Genomic DNA, 15,505 nt, shown 5'->3' on the forward strand with positions numbered 1-15,505 from the left:
TCACCGCTACATTATCACGGCCCTTTTCCCGCTCGACCACTGGTTCGGTCCAAGTCCAATATGAGCGCCCGGTATGGGGTCAGGTCTTGGCACAGCTGTTGCAGTGGCTTGAGCAGATGTCGTAAGAGCAACTTTATTTCGGAACGGTTTCTAGCGTAAGATCGGGGAGGGAGAAGAGTTCACGGACCTGACCACACATGCCAAGTCATAGCTCCGAGGGTGTTCAAGTACATATTTTGAAATTCAGCACCATGGGTGGCGAGACAGGACTCCTACCCAATGTCCACGTTTTTTTGAACCCAATAAAACGAAGAGCTTCTTTCCCCCTTTTGCCGTGAAGGGAGCCATGCAGCAGAAACCACCAAAAGAAGACTCAACTTTTCTCTGAGGGAGTGACTGAGTGCAAGGAAAGCGTCCCGACCGTACGATAGAGGATATCCACCGGCCTCCACGTCTTTGAATTCCACCACAGGTCGATCTAGGCCGAGCAATGCGCACCTCTGCTTGTGTCGTCTTTGCGTTTGAGGAAAACCTTGATTCTGTTCAATGGAGAACAACTGCTGAAGGCCATATCTGTTGGTTGGTGAATGACTCTGCTCCAGGTCATAGTCGGCAATCTGAGGAACAGAAGATCCAGAAGAATCGGGAGGCACAATAATCTTGAGCATTGGTGAGGGGACACAATAATAAGGTTTTACATTGTCTTTGCAAAGCTTCTTCCACTCCGAGGGCTTCCCACTACGCACGTCGAACGTATAAAAGTTACAATGTATCATGTACGAATGGATTAACCTACTTCTACCAAGTCAAGACAAGGTCAAAACAAAGGCAGAGACAATTGAAACTTGCACCAGAACCTAAACATGGTTTTTATATATACATATATATATATATAAACCATATATATATATATATATATGTTTTTTATATATATATATATATAATCGATGATATAAACATTTAGAAAAACAAAACAAAACAATGAGTCTATGATTGCAGCACTCTTTGGATAGTCTCTCAACCAAAACATACGGGACAGAGTCTTTACGCTTAATCATATTGGACTCCACTGAAGGAAGACTACATTCATCTTTCAATGAAAACTGTAAGAGGGCAAAGCAGCAACAGTTCTCATCTGAAGCAAGCTCACTGCTAGACGCAGCAGGAAAACAAACAAAAGAGAAAAAAAAAAAAAGAGAGAGAGAGAGAGAATTTCAGAGGAATTCTTGTGATTTAATTCTTGGCATAATGGGCAAAATCTCATTTTCGTAAAAAAAAGTCAATAGATCAAGTTTGGATTTTCATGTCTGGATAAGGCACCTGATTTTGCAGGCAACATTTCAAAAATAACATTGTAAATTCTGTAAAACCAAGTGCAATGCGGGTCTTTTGTCAGCTCGCGAGCTGAGTGTGAAGGAGGTGATTTACATCAAAGTTTCAGAGTTTCTTTTCCCATTTGTGCTCATTGGTTAGAACAAAGACTGTCGGTCGCAAAAGCTCCATGAATATCAATTTAGCAAGGTTAGCATGCGCAAACAAACATACCCATGGTTTCAAATATCATAAGTAAAGGGATCATACAGAATTGTGAATGGAACATTTACGAGCAGCCGGAGTCATGATATGTAGGAATGCATGCTCGAGTTCTGCTGCTAAACCTTCAAGCGCTATAATGCAAGCCTGAAGGTCTTTCTACTTTAGAAGAACACTCAAGTTGAAACGAGAACACAAGATACAGAGTAACAAAATGCACAGAATGGTAAAACGATTCATCAAGGTCCATTAAACAACAGCACAAAAGGAAAGCCAAAAAATAAAAATAAAAAGCAAAACAAAACTACAACATTCAATAGGTTAAATACATTGGAAAGAGCATGTTTATTTAGCAACAATAAGACAGGCCGCCTTCCGTGAAATGCTCGTTCTCAGCTTAGTCACCATGTTGTTTACCATCGATAACTAATTTTACAATACCCATGAATCAGATACAATTGTTAAAAAAAATACAAGTGCTGTAAACGAAAGCATCATCCTGTCTTTCTACAGAGGAAAACCTGCATAGTGCACCAATAGGAGTAATCTTTCTTATATATATATATATATATATAGCGAACACATCTACACAAACCATTGAAAAGGAAAGGTGTAGATGCTTGTTTGAATGCTCTTGAGTATATACTGTAGCCATTTTAGAAGAATCCAATGTGAATTACCCAAATGCGTTTGATGAATCCGCGGTATAAAGATAGTGGCGTGAGATCCATCGCTTGATAAAGAATTGTTTATCACATAAAACTCATTTCATCGTAGCTTGAATGTAACAGGGAATGATTCACTATACAATTTCACAACGTGATTTAGCAGCTTTGCGTCCAAAATTATTAAATCGTCAACAATATGCAGACAATGAAAACAATCAATCAAAATTAAAAATAGCCAGCTTACTCTTTTTTTTTTTTTTGTATTTTTTTTTTGTAGGATACATTAGAATATCACGGTACGGTCGATTTCTAATAAAATTCCGCAAAAAAATACAAGCAAAATAAAGCAAACCACGCAAATCGTTCAGAAACAGAAAGCTACATTATTTCCCTTTAAAAAAAAAAGAATATGATGCTAAATGTCCGAATACGCAAGAAACATATTAAACTGCGCAATATATTAAATGCTGTATAAACAGTGAATTATTTGTACTTTTTGTGAAGTTTTTTTTTATTTATTTTTTAAATGTATTCAATGCATATATGTGTTTTTGAAGGCAGAAGTAATTTCCCCAAGATTATAAAATAAACAATTAATTCATATGAATGTTAATCACGCTATGAAACAAAACAAACACACATATACAAATGTGTGCGTGTATATGTGTATGTGTTCCTTAAATATCTTTCTTTATATAAAAAGCTTATTAGCAAAAAAAAAAAAAAAAAAAAAGGAAACAAACAAAAAAAGAAAGAAATATAAAATACTGGCTTTAAATAGCAACCTTTTCCTGTTTGAATGCCACAGAGTCCCCTGGTTAAAACACTAAACACGGCACAGCTCACAACACGAATGCGAGAGCTTGCGACAGCAAACTACGATAACCACCAAACGCTCTCCGTACAGCAGGCCGTCGACAGAAGGACAACATGCATTTCCATCTCCGTTTGCTCATTGTCACTTGCCATCAAGCTTATTTTACAGGACAATCGTTATCATTTAGAGCTAATGACCTGGCACAAGAAAGGCCAGTCTTATTTCTTTTCAGGCTTTTCTGTCTTTTGAGAATAGATGGGTTCTTAAAGAAAAAGTCAAACAAAATATATAAACTAAAACAAAATAAAGACTAGTCCAATTGATTCCCCATGGCAAATGGAACTGCCTTACAGTACAGCGATATTATATATATATATATATATATATATATATATATATATATATATATATATATATATATATATATATATATATTTTTCTGAGCTCCTTCCTCAGATACCTCAGATTTCCCTCAGTACGTAAAAAATTACTTTTTAAAAAAAAATCAATGACAACAATACCTATCTCTGGCCAGAGAGAATGTGTCAACACTGTACATATACCTGAAGAAAAATTCAAAGCAGAATTTGTATTTTTCCATAGGAAATGTCTACTGAAGGCAAATGAGGATTGTGACGTCAGAGACCGCACCGCTCAACGAGACGCACACCGATGTCCGTCTCCGCTCAAGACCTCTCTGTCACACTGCTCTGGTCAAGATGGCAAAAGTCAAGTACGCACCGCAGCATTCAAACGAGGTCGGTTTTAGCAGCAAATTGGAGGGGGAAAGCTTTTATTTTTTTTTGTCTTGTTTTGTTTTTTCTTTTTTGTCTAGACAAAGTGCTTTTGCTTTCTTACATGTAATATAGAACTTATTATACATTTATAGATTTATAGATATATAATATAATATATATATTCCACATTTAGATTAAATCTAAATTCCTTTCTATGTACAAAAAAAAGGAAAATTAAAAAAAGGTACAACACATCATGGACGGTATATAGAATATTTTTGCTATGCTACCAAAAGTAAATACAGAAAAATAGCTTTTACAAAACTCTTTCTACCAGTTTAGATTTTTAAAAGGAAAAAATATTCTCCCTTCTTTGATCAAAATGATATTTGAGCTACAACCTTCTCCGCAAGCTTCAGCATAAAGTCACTTTTAAAAGGCCTTTGGAAGAGATTTTTCAGAATGAACAAATTTGCAGCAGCTTGAGATCATGGTGGCAGGGAATTTTCCACTTCGGTTCTCATTAAAGTAATTCTCATTTATTCGACGTAAACGGTCACGGTTATTTATTTATTTTTTTGATACTGGGGTTAAAAATAACCTGGACTTTTTTTTCATCATGAGATTCAGCCGGAAAAGTACATTTAAGTAACTGATTGTGTTAAATACAAAAAAAAAAGATTTTAAATAACAATTTGCACAGGATCATCTGATTTTCCTTAGCAAGATAAGTGCTTTCAAAAACATTCGAGAATGTGGGCAACAAGGAGAGGAAAGATAAAGGCAATCTCTACAAAAATATACGCAATTTTCTCTTTCTTTCAATATTTCAACAATAAGAGTAAGAAGACACAAGCATAAAAATGTTTCGTGCTGAGTAACTAATCAGTTCATAAGGAGGCATCTTAATATTGATTAATGCGTATACAAACTATAAACAAGACAAGGACTTTTGTGTATTATTTGTGTGTGTGCACTCTTCTCTACAACTATAGGAAGAACAGCAAACCTTTCGGTTTCGTGATCGTGTCTTCCTATGGGCACAATAGAAACATCATCTCGATTAACTTTACAGCTCCTCTTTTAAATACGCAACAAAACTTCGTGGAGGGAAACCGAACATTTCAAAGAGAACAAAAAAGAACAGTACAAAATTGTACAAAACGAGGATGCAAATGAACGCTTCTTTCTGCAGAGAATTGGACCCAAGCAAATTTCACAGTTCATTAGAAATCCCTGACCCTACCATTTTTCCTACATTCAATACGTTGTCAGGTAAGCTGTGCAAAACCTTACTTAGACTGGCTAGTTGCCATTTTAAGTTGCATGTGTCTTTGGTACAAAAAACAAAACAATCAAAATATAGTGTGCAAACATCATTTTTGTATTTTATATGTGAATATTTCTTATAGTACGACACCGCCCACCCCCCGTCCCCTCTTAAACGAAGTACCGAAAAAAGACATTTGCCAGAGCCATCTTTTTGATACAAAGCACAGACTCTGTGGCATATATATTTTCCATGTTCCTATGTACATTCAGAGTATCTTTAAAGAGCTGAATTACATTACAAACCTCGCCTCGACTACTTGCGCTCTGCAAAATGGTCCATTTGCGCTCTCCATTGAGTTTTATTTTTCCTCAACTCCGCGATTACAAGGCACAATGAATCTTACTTATATATAAAGTACAAATATAAACAAAACCCAGTCTGGGAATCAACTTTTTAAGCCCCTTTCGCTGAGAATTCGCAACACAACATCAAGGGTGGTCTGACGCGAGGGCACTTCAACCAAAGTGTAGAAAGGAAAAGGTTTCACCAGTGGATAATAATCATCCCGCCTATTTACAATAAGGGGTTTAACTGACCATCTTCTCAAGTCAAAGAAAGAAAAGAAAAAAAAAAACGGAAAGAAAAAACACACACTCCTTCTCTCCTTTCTCTTTCTCTCCAACCTGAGACGATCGCAAGTGTGCGGAAATGGGCGTCTGAGGCCCGCTTCCTCACCTCCTACTCGTTTGACGCATCCCTATCCTACATATATACACCGAACTTCAGTGACGTTGCACTACTCTTTGTTGAACGTCAGTTTTCGCGTTCCTCAGTACTTCCCTCGGCAATGTTGTAGTTTGTGTATAAAGGTGTATCTCGAAGGTGAAATCGCACATGCCGTGTTCAAAAGCTCGGGAAGTCTGCATTTACACCTTTTTTTTCGACCGCTAAATCAAAGGAGCTAATGCCTTCGTAGTTTCTCTGCAGAGCGCGCCTCCGCTTTTCAAAACTCGTTATGGGCATTTGACAGATTTAGCTGGATGCAAGAGGAAAATGGCTACAGCAAAGACTAGTGCTAATTTAGCTTTTTTTCTCTCTTTTTCTCGATTGTAGGAGGTATCTCATATATTGGCTTTTAATATTTGCAACATGGCGGCCTGTTGATTGATACCAGCCACATGCACACATGGTAGGAAACAGACTACTGAGTGCAAAGTTTAACTACTATAGTTTCATTTCCATTGGTGTGCAAGTGGTGAATATATACATACGTATGCACAGACAGGCGGGTACCGTATGCATGTATTCACTTTAAATGTGAGGGTGCGTCTCCAAGTGAAATGGACATGCAGAGTGTTGGGCCGATACAGTGTGGGACAAGAATGGCGCGGATGGCTTCATGTGTGCTCCGAGGTTTACACTTTCGATGTGGGCACACGCAACCCCACCAGCCCTCCGGTGGGATCTCCTTTCCCAGTGTTCTCCAGGATCTGATTCACGAAGTCTGAAGTCTGGCCGGCCACTGGTGGCTTCACTGCATGAACAAAGAAAAGCTATTACTTCTTTTTTTCCTTTTTTTTTTTTTCTCAATAAGAGTTTGTAAACATATGATCTAATATTGAACAGTTTCATTAAGACGAGAGCACAGAAAAGACACTGATATTGCCACCTTAGTGATGAGTCTACGTTCTCAAACCAGGAATTAAAGTTGCGGTCACATTTACCGTTTTTCAGCAAATTTTCATGGGTGAAATCCAGCCATTTCAATAGGAATCCACGTGAAATCCATCGGAATGTCACGTGAGGGCGGAAGATTTCCCCACACAGATTTCGTTCAAGTTGTTCACGCGAATTCGCCACGTTGATAAACAGAAAGATGCTTGGTTTGAAAGTGGCTTATGTGTGAGCTGTGCTTCATACATCGCTACACTTAGTAATGGACAACTGACCTTTGTTTTTGCCCCGTGAAATTGCAATTTTCAATTGAGGTTGTATACAGTTTCAGCAAAGTAATGGAACTCACAAGATTGCCATTTCTAAAAACTTTACCAACATTGCCGAAGAGTTTATTTCCCAGACTTTGGCGACAAGTTCATGAGCTTCCACCCTGTTTTGTTGTATGCTTTAAGTTTGGCCCGATTAAGAGAAAATATTTCAGTGATGATGACAAGAAGAGGTTTAAAACATTCATTTAAAGCTGTTTTGATAACTGCGACACTAGTCGGATGAGGGTACATTTTGTGGTGTCGCGATTTGCTCATTGTCCCTAACGAAAAGCAAACAGAGCAAAGCAAAGTGGAGGCTCTTAAAATTCTTGAAGGATAGCAGCTGTTTGAGAGGATGCAGCTTCATCACGTTTGTAACGCATGCAGATCTAAGTTGTTACTAGTGTGCATGAGGAAAACTTGAAGACAGCTTGTGCAAGATCACACATAATTAGCATATGCCAAGTCAATGCTAAATGCACTTTTACGAGTGAAGAATGCAGCACATTTTCTTACCTAGAGTATCATCGATGAGTTTATCCAACTTCTCCGTCATGCTTGTTTCTTTGTCATTTGAGATATCCTGAACTCTGCTGACTATCTCTTCTTTGATTGCGTTGATCACAAACAGCAAACGATCTGAAAAAGTAGATAATCATATCTTTGGTTCATTCTTGGCATACATGGATGCATTTGCTTGGTTGTAAGAATGCACAAAAAATTAACAGCCCCATTTCAAAGGAAAGCAAGGAGGTTACACTCAATCTGGGACAGGGGTGCGTTTCCCGTACAACGACGTTTCCCGAAAACGTATTGTCGCAAATTTGTTGTTCAACCACGTTCGTTAATAATGTCACGCATGTGGTGAAGCAACAACTGCTTTTAATTGATCCATTTGAGATTGAATTAATGCTATAAGTTGCAGACATGTCATCTGAGGACTACTTCTAATTTTTTTCACTTATCTTGGTTTATTTCCAGATTCAGTCATAGGCTCGTTCTTACGAACTAGAGCACGTACGCACATGCGCATTCTTCAAAAACGGTGCTTTGTTTCTCTTGAGAAAGTAAGATTTGTATATATTCGAAGTGAAAGACACAGGTTGTACTGTATGTCAGCTTGCTTATTTTGCTCAAGATAAGGATTTATTGAGTCCACATGTCATGCAAACTAGAAACTCTGCTTCTAACCACAGGTCGAGAGCTGTCGTTCCAAACACACAACTTTGCGATGCTGTTTGCAAATGTTCGTTGGAACTATGGGTGAACGACTTGTTGAACTATGCTGATAAGGACGGAACTTGCGACCAGAGTTGGCTAACGATGCTTTTGGGAAACGCACCCCTGTGGTTAGCAAAACATAATCTAGAGAGATTCTATAATAAACAATCTCAGGCACTTCCTTTAATATTTGATTGCGATGTCAAAACGTACCGTATTCAGTCCCAAGGCCCCATAACTTGACTTTGTTGGCTTCATACTGAGCTTTTTTCTTCAGCCTGCAGGCCCTGGTGGAGAAAACAACCAAAAAGAAGAATCAAGAAGTGCAGTTTCATCTGCATACTCAAACAAAATTTCCATCTTCTATTAGAGTTTTTTTTATGGTGCACTGTAATTAAGCATTTTATTCACAAACCATCCATCCACTATACAGTTTGACCAGTCTATCTATGCTGGTATTGTGTTGCATAAGAATAAATCTAAGAGAAGTCATTGGGGTGTTGGCTTTGAGAATGAAAGCAGCAGTAGTAGTTCAAATAGCAAGGCTTTACCTGGATGCGAGCTTGTTCTTCTCCTTGCGAGATCGAGGCCGAGCGGTTAGTGGTAATTCACTAACGGGCGTCAGGTCACTAATAACTTTATTGAGCTTCCGGAGTTCATTGCCAATCTGAAGCAGCTTTCGTGGGTTTGGAGTGAGATCTTCCACATCCGTCCGGCGTGATTTCTTCAATGCGTATTTTCCTAAACAAGTCAGTCAAGCAATGGCAATCAATATATCAGGCTTGATGGGAGATACTGGAAGATGTTCAAAATAATTGCTAGTATAATTGCTAGCGTGATCTTCAGTGATTATAATCTGTAGCATGAACTGAATAGCCACTTCTTTGGTCCATAAATGTAAAGAGGGAACCTATGAGAAGGACAGTAAATATCTCACCATGGTGCAGGCCATTCTTTTGGTACATGTTGCTGGGAAGAGTTTCTCTGTCCCATTCGGAGGGTTTCAGCATGCGCTCCTGTTTGGATGGGATGAGCTGCTCACTATACTCCCAGAAGTATCGACGCTTTCCCCTCTTCCTGGAAATCCCAGCTGTCAGGCCTTTGACATCATCAACCATATCTGTGTCACATCCTGTTTAAAAGAGATGGTAATGAGAGGAAGAAAGAAACCAACAAGGATATTTTCCTAACATGCATTTATAGAATCACTTTAATCTAGCAAATGAAAAGTCATAATTTAAAATTTCTAAGAAAAATACGAGTACTGATACTTCTGGTTTGGCATTTGCTGTTACGTATACCTGTATTTCAGTAATGCTACAAATTTCGAGGACAGTCCAGCGAGACTGATGATTGATATTTTCATTAAATATCAACTTCAACAGCAAATACAGGAGACTGCAGTATCATTATGCAATAGGTGGAATTACAATGTTTACAAACAAAATGTTTGCAACACCTCTGTGTTGTAGAGAGCAACCTGAAAAGAAGCTTCATTCAATTTGAGGTGACAAGCTACAAAACTTTGGGAAAAAAGTTCCAGTGAGTGGCGTTTCAAACTATGTTTTCTGACAGGTGGAAATTTGGGTCTCTTCAGTTTCCAACAGGATTGGTGGATGAGGACACATTTAGGGTTTGACACAAATTATGACACTCCAACAATCCCTATCTGAAAGATTTAACAAGAGTCACTAGGTTTTCGGCAAAGCATCATCCAAACCCTAATAAACTGCTGTAAGTAATCATATAATGTGGTCAAAAGTGTAAGTAACCCATACGTATCATTTTAAAACAACAAATTATAATAAATAAATAATTACAGACACATGTGCACTTAGCTATCTAAATGGAGACTTTCCATAGACATCAAATATGGTAAACAGACACTGAAATGTGCTTGCGTGACACACAAGAGCCATTGAACTATATTAAATCTGTTCATCATAAAGCGATCACATCCCTTCAGAAGACTTGGATTAAACCGATCAAATCCGATGGATTACTTTTGCGAACTTCTTGAAACGTTTTGGTGGAGTGGACTTTCGATCGAGGGACAGAAATCACTCAGGTTCAATTTTAAAAGATGGTATTGCAACACATAAACCAAAGTCCTATGGGTTTGGAACAACATGTGGGTGAACAACTGAGGACAGAATTTTCATTTTTGGGTGAACTATCCCTTTAAGTAGGTACACAAACAGACATACACATTATTGCAAAATGCTTAAATTATTAGCTCCATAATGCCGCTTACAAAAAAACGCGTGACACCAAGATCATGAGTTCGATTCCCAGGGAAAGCAAGAACTGATAAAATGTGTACCTTGAAAGAAATGTAAGTCACTTTGAATAAAAGCATCTGCCAAATGCATACATTGTAAATGTATTGGGTAAGATCAACTGTTACTTTCACTTCCCTTGGGTTATTATCTTCACACAACCTTACAATGCACTTTCCAAGTATCTAGGTCCTAAAACGAACTTCCCAATTCTAGTTGAGAGCGATGACATTCTAGGAGAACGAACGTGATACAGACTTAGTCGGATTAGATGCCATATTAAATTTAACGCGGATGCAAACGAGGAAGTGAGGGATAGACTTACAGTCTTTACAATGTCAAGCACCGTATAAAAGTCCTGGATCAATTAATTTTCACATTAACAACTTTCAGAATGGTTTTATGGAGTTTTGTCCATTGAAAGTTGTAGTTTTTTGTTGTTGAAAAGACAATTGTCAGCTGTTAAACAACAGTGCAATCCATTGAACGCACTGTACTTCAACCTCACAGCCTCGTTTACATTCCTGTCAAAACTCAAATATGACGCTACCCTGATTCAGATCTCGCTCTTCCTGCTCACTTAGTTTTAGGTCTGTGTGCTGAAAGAACTGTGTACTCGCTTGGTGGCACTGAATAGTGTACCTTCGGAAGTATGACGCTTAGGGTTCTGAATGTACAGGACATTGTATGTACAGAACATACAGCACATGAGCAACAGCATCAGATCTGTATCAATACCAGTATGTTTTTATGCATTTGGTTATAACAGCATCAAAAAAAAAAAAACATGTAGTTTCGCACCTGGCTCTGAGAATGCATCACTAACGTAGTCATCTTTGTCGCCTTCATAGTCCTCATCCTCCTCCTCCTCCTCTTCCTCTTCATTCTCTGAGAGCTCGTGTTCACTGCCGAACCCTTCATCATGGTCTTCATCATCTAGGTCCAGTCCCTCTGCCTCTTCTGCCTCTTCCTCTTCTTCACCTTCTTCCTCCTCCTCCTCCTCCTCCTCCTCCTCTTCCTCTTCTTCTTCCATGTCAGCAGTGGCCTTCGCTGCCAGTCTGGCCCTGGTTAAGAATAACGAGTAGTTGTGCTCTTCCTCCTTCTTTTTGTCCGCGGCGGAAGTGTCGGATCCGAGGGCGCTGGTTTCACCTCCGGCGGCGGCAGGGAAGTGGACTTTGTGTGGCACTGTCCTCAGACTCGCTACTTCAGGACCAGGACTGCGTGGTACCTCTCGTTTAGGAGTCTCAACGCTCTTCTCACAGATAATGGAGGATGCCATGTTAGCGGCAATGGCTGTATCCTCACAGACCATTGAAGCTGTCGACTCCTGCTCCTCGATTTGAGGAACGGTGGAAACACTAACCTGCTGGGTAGAGCTCTCAACTAAAGGTTTGCGTGGTAGGCTGATGCGCACCTTGGCTTTGCGAACGTAATCCATGTTGTCTAGAGTCCCAGGTGGGGCTTTGCAAGGGCCCTGAAACAGGGCCTTGGCCATTGTGTCAGTGCTGGAGGCAACAGGCCAGGTCGCTTTCTGGGATCCCTCGGCGAAGTCCGGCAGAGGGTTGCGACTCAATGTGGCGCTGGTTGCAGAGTTGCTGAGTCTGTTGGCGTTCTTTGCCATGGTGGAAGGTGGAAACAAAAGCTGCTTTTGACCCACCAACAAGTCCGGATGGTAAAGAGTGTCGCAAACTGGCTGTGAGTCTTCACTGTTGAGCTGGGCAAGGGTAGGCGTCCGACCTATCACTTCCTCGTCCTGGTAAGGGCTGGAAAAGTCATCAAGGCCCAAGAAATCAACTTCTTTGGTGCCCCAGATATCACAACTGGTGAGGCGGGTGTACTTCGTCAAGTCCTCCCAGTACGTGTCCCACTGCTCAAAGTTTGAGCTATAAGCGGGGTCGTTGTCTGCCAGCTCAGGTAGATGATCCATGCTGTCCATGTCCTTGCAGTCCCCTACTGTGAAAATGTCTCCTCTAGGGCTCTGGCGGCAAGTCATGTCCCGATCCTGCGAACATTAAAAATGTCACTTCTTTTATACGGCACACTGAAGACACTGACGGGCTTTTAACACGTGAAATGAATAACCCAGTGTCATTTACATAACCCTTTGGAAATCTTGTTGCATGTCTAAACTTCACCTTGGGTTTGTAATTAATGCTGGGCTGTCAGGTTTCAACTTTTCACACTGTTCTTTTGTAAGCCCTGGGTTAACATTCTTGAGGTTAGTAACTTTTAGCACACAAGTACACGATGCAACCTGGTTTAATAACTGCTTATCCCTTTGTGGAAATGTCACCACAACTACTTCTGGAAGTTTTCTGAAACTCTATACAAAAGTAATGCAGTCAATTTGTCACTCAATGTTCATAAATTCATGACTTCCGTTGCATGAACTGTATATTACAGCCATATTAAGGACATTACTTTTTGCCAGAGAATGAGCTCCCCCTGATGATTTTGGAGCTTCTCGAGGTTTTTCTCCAATACCTTTTTATTTTTTTCTTGACACGGTCACCTCTGGCTAGTTGACTGTACTAGTTTCGCATTTTCTGTAAAGCTGGTTTGAAATTATTTGTATTGGGAAAAGCGCTATGCAAATAAACATGAAAAATGTAACTGAACAATGAGTAATCAAATCTTCAAATTGAATAAAAAATATTTTGTTAAATACACAGTTCACATGGCCCATCAATCTTCCAAAAGGGCCCCAAGATGACTTAAAAATAAAATAAAGCAAGCTTTAAAATAAGCAAAAGTAACTAAACAATCAAGGTATTACTTATTTTAATTCACTACCTTATTTCTTTGAAGAACTAGGGTTCCCAACTTGAATATCTTTAGGTAGCATAATTTTAAAAATGTGATTTTTTTTTAGAAGTCATGTAAATTAGCTGGCGTGGCCACAGAATTGATTTCAACGATTTAGACAAAGCGCAGCCATGTTGTACTAGTTCGTTTCCTCTTTTTAATTAAGTGAAATTGTGGCCATGATTTAACTAAAGCAAGGGAACAAATCAATACAACGCCACAATAGAATTTTTCTGTTTTTTTTTTGTTGTTTTTTTGCTGCAAGTTATGTGCAGGGCCTGTAATGTGAAAAAAAATTAATACAACTGTGGGTATTGAGGGCACTGTGGGTTACTCACCAGTTCATACATGAAATCTGGGTCAGAATTGTTGGCCAACAGGTCTGTACTGGTCAGTGCCTGGTCAGCAAAAGAGCAGTTTTGAAATGCATCCCCAAAGGGAGGTTCCATACCGCTAATGCTGGGCTATAAGATGAAAGGAAAAAGCAGAAGCATACCATGAGACCTATTTCAAAAACACATTTGAATTTCAATTTTGATACCAAATTTGATCAACAGGGCCTGTACCTGAGGCATTGCCAAGCACAGATCTTCAGTTCCTTGAAGGAAACTTTTATCCGACCAACCCTGTCTTAATCTTCCTCACTTTTCGTCAATCTCTGGATGAAAATTAGATTTTAAGCATAAAAAAAAAAAAAACAGTTCTTGTTTTGAATATGAAGGATTTATCAGCACGTTTAAGTATGGCTGAGTTGTCCTCCTTGGTTGACGGTTGTCTGTGGAAAGAAAACAGAACAGGAGAGAGGTTAGCTATCACAAATATTACAATAACACAGCATTATCTGTACAAACACCAGTGTACAATACAGGACACTAAGCCTGCGCAGTCTGGTAACGCAAGTCTATAAACAAAATGTCACTTAGAAGCTGCGAAATGGCACAGGCTATGAAACACTAACACAAAAACAACTGTGTGTTGACAGTAGAACAGCAGCGGACAGGTACGTTTCATAGGCATCAATGCTTTTTGCATCTGCAAACATCCACAGAAACATTGTGGTTTTTGTATGGTCATGGTCGAAAAAGTTAGGGAGGTTGCCTGAGATCCATGGAGGAAGAGAAGGGAGCCCTAAATCGTATCAGTCTGATGGGCAGCAATAGTGCAAGAGCATCGAACACCGTGGCTATTTTTAAAACGACGTCACCGGCACCCTTTCCCCTAGACTCGCAGACAGCCATTGGCAGTGAGACCCGAAACGCTGGACACTCTTTGCATAACAAATCAACAGAAATATGCCAGAGCATGTGAGGCTTGTGCTGGCCAGCTCCAACGCTGAGCAAAACAATCCTGTCTCTCTTGTGCTTGATGACATCATTTCCTCCTGGTGAACCGAGCAAGTCAAATAAGCGTCTTATCACCCTTTGGCGTTGTGCACGGCAGCGTTTGCATACAGCCCACATAAGCAGAGTGAGAAGAAAAAAAAGAAACAAATTCCCTTTAGTGCTTCACTATTCCACTGCATACTCACTGATTTACACTTTCTGACGAAAATGTGGTTTGTTTTGACTGATTTGTAGGGTGTTCTGGTTGGGGGTTTTTTTGCACGTTGCTAGGAGGTTGCTAGTGTGCACACCATTACTAGGGTAGTTACTCACTGGCCTAAACAAGCCACACAATTTGAGGTATCATTCTTTTTGTTAGCCCAAAATGAGTGTTCACAATGTCAGCGATCTGCAGCGACAAAGCAACCTGCAGTCATTGATTTTCAACGGCATGAGTGAGTGTAACCACTGACAACATGGTGTTGGAATTTACCTTTTAAATTTAACTTCATGCAAACGAACTGTGAACTACCAAATGAAGTGACGTCAGTAGAGCTCACATGCCCATGTCTCCAACGAGATACTGTATTTGAGGCAAGTTCATGTTACTGTGATTTTACTGTTCTATACACAGAATAAAAAAAAATAAGCATGAAAAAACGTATAAAGTTTGATTCAACCATTGATAATTGTTCAATCTTGTTCATGATATGAGATTACACACCATTGTATTTAAATACAAAAGCGTTTCTTCGTATAGCTCACTTTTAGCTAAAAGAAAGCTGTCCCTCCTTTCGAAAATACCTACTTCCCTAATATATAGTAAGCAAAAACCGTACATGAAGGGAGTAGTATCTCCGAATAC

The 15,505-nt window shown here is 39.4% G+C and overlaps 1 protein-coding gene across 2 annotated transcripts in view; it reads right to left on the reverse strand.

The window, feature by feature from the left end:
- crebrf (creb3 regulatory factor) overlaps nucleotides 1-15,505 on the reverse strand; it is a 33,759-nt gene that overhangs the window by 5,335 nt on the left and 12,919 nt on the right. The window contains exons 2-9 of one of the 2 annotated variants that reach the window (XR_014031913.1): nucleotides 13,885-14,093; nucleotides 13,657-13,782; nucleotides 11,315-12,515; nucleotides 9,172-9,366; nucleotides 8,786-8,975; nucleotides 8,448-8,521; nucleotides 7,530-7,652; nucleotides 6,339-6,562 (exon numbers count right to left, since the gene is read on the reverse strand). Coding sequence is in view for 1 of the 2 variants with exons in the window: in XM_081390396.1 (XP_081246522.1) it covers nucleotides 6,444-6,562; nucleotides 7,530-7,652; nucleotides 8,448-8,521; nucleotides 8,786-8,975; nucleotides 9,172-9,366; nucleotides 11,315-12,515; nucleotides 13,657-13,782; nucleotides 13,885-13,893 (2,037 nt within the window). In the remaining variant the exon portion in view is untranslated. Of the gene's footprint in view, nucleotides 1-4,335; nucleotides 6,563-7,529; nucleotides 7,653-8,447; nucleotides 8,522-8,785; nucleotides 8,976-9,171; nucleotides 9,367-11,314; nucleotides 12,516-13,656; nucleotides 13,783-13,884; nucleotides 14,094-15,505 lie in introns of those variants that run through there. The other variant, XM_081390396.1, reaches the window with a different exon arrangement.

Source organism: Scardinius erythrophthalmus, assembly GCF_964197995.2.
Source record: "Scardinius erythrophthalmus genome assembly, chromosome: 17".
NCBI lineage: Eukaryota > Metazoa > Chordata > Actinopteri > Cypriniformes > Leuciscidae > Scardinius > Scardinius erythrophthalmus.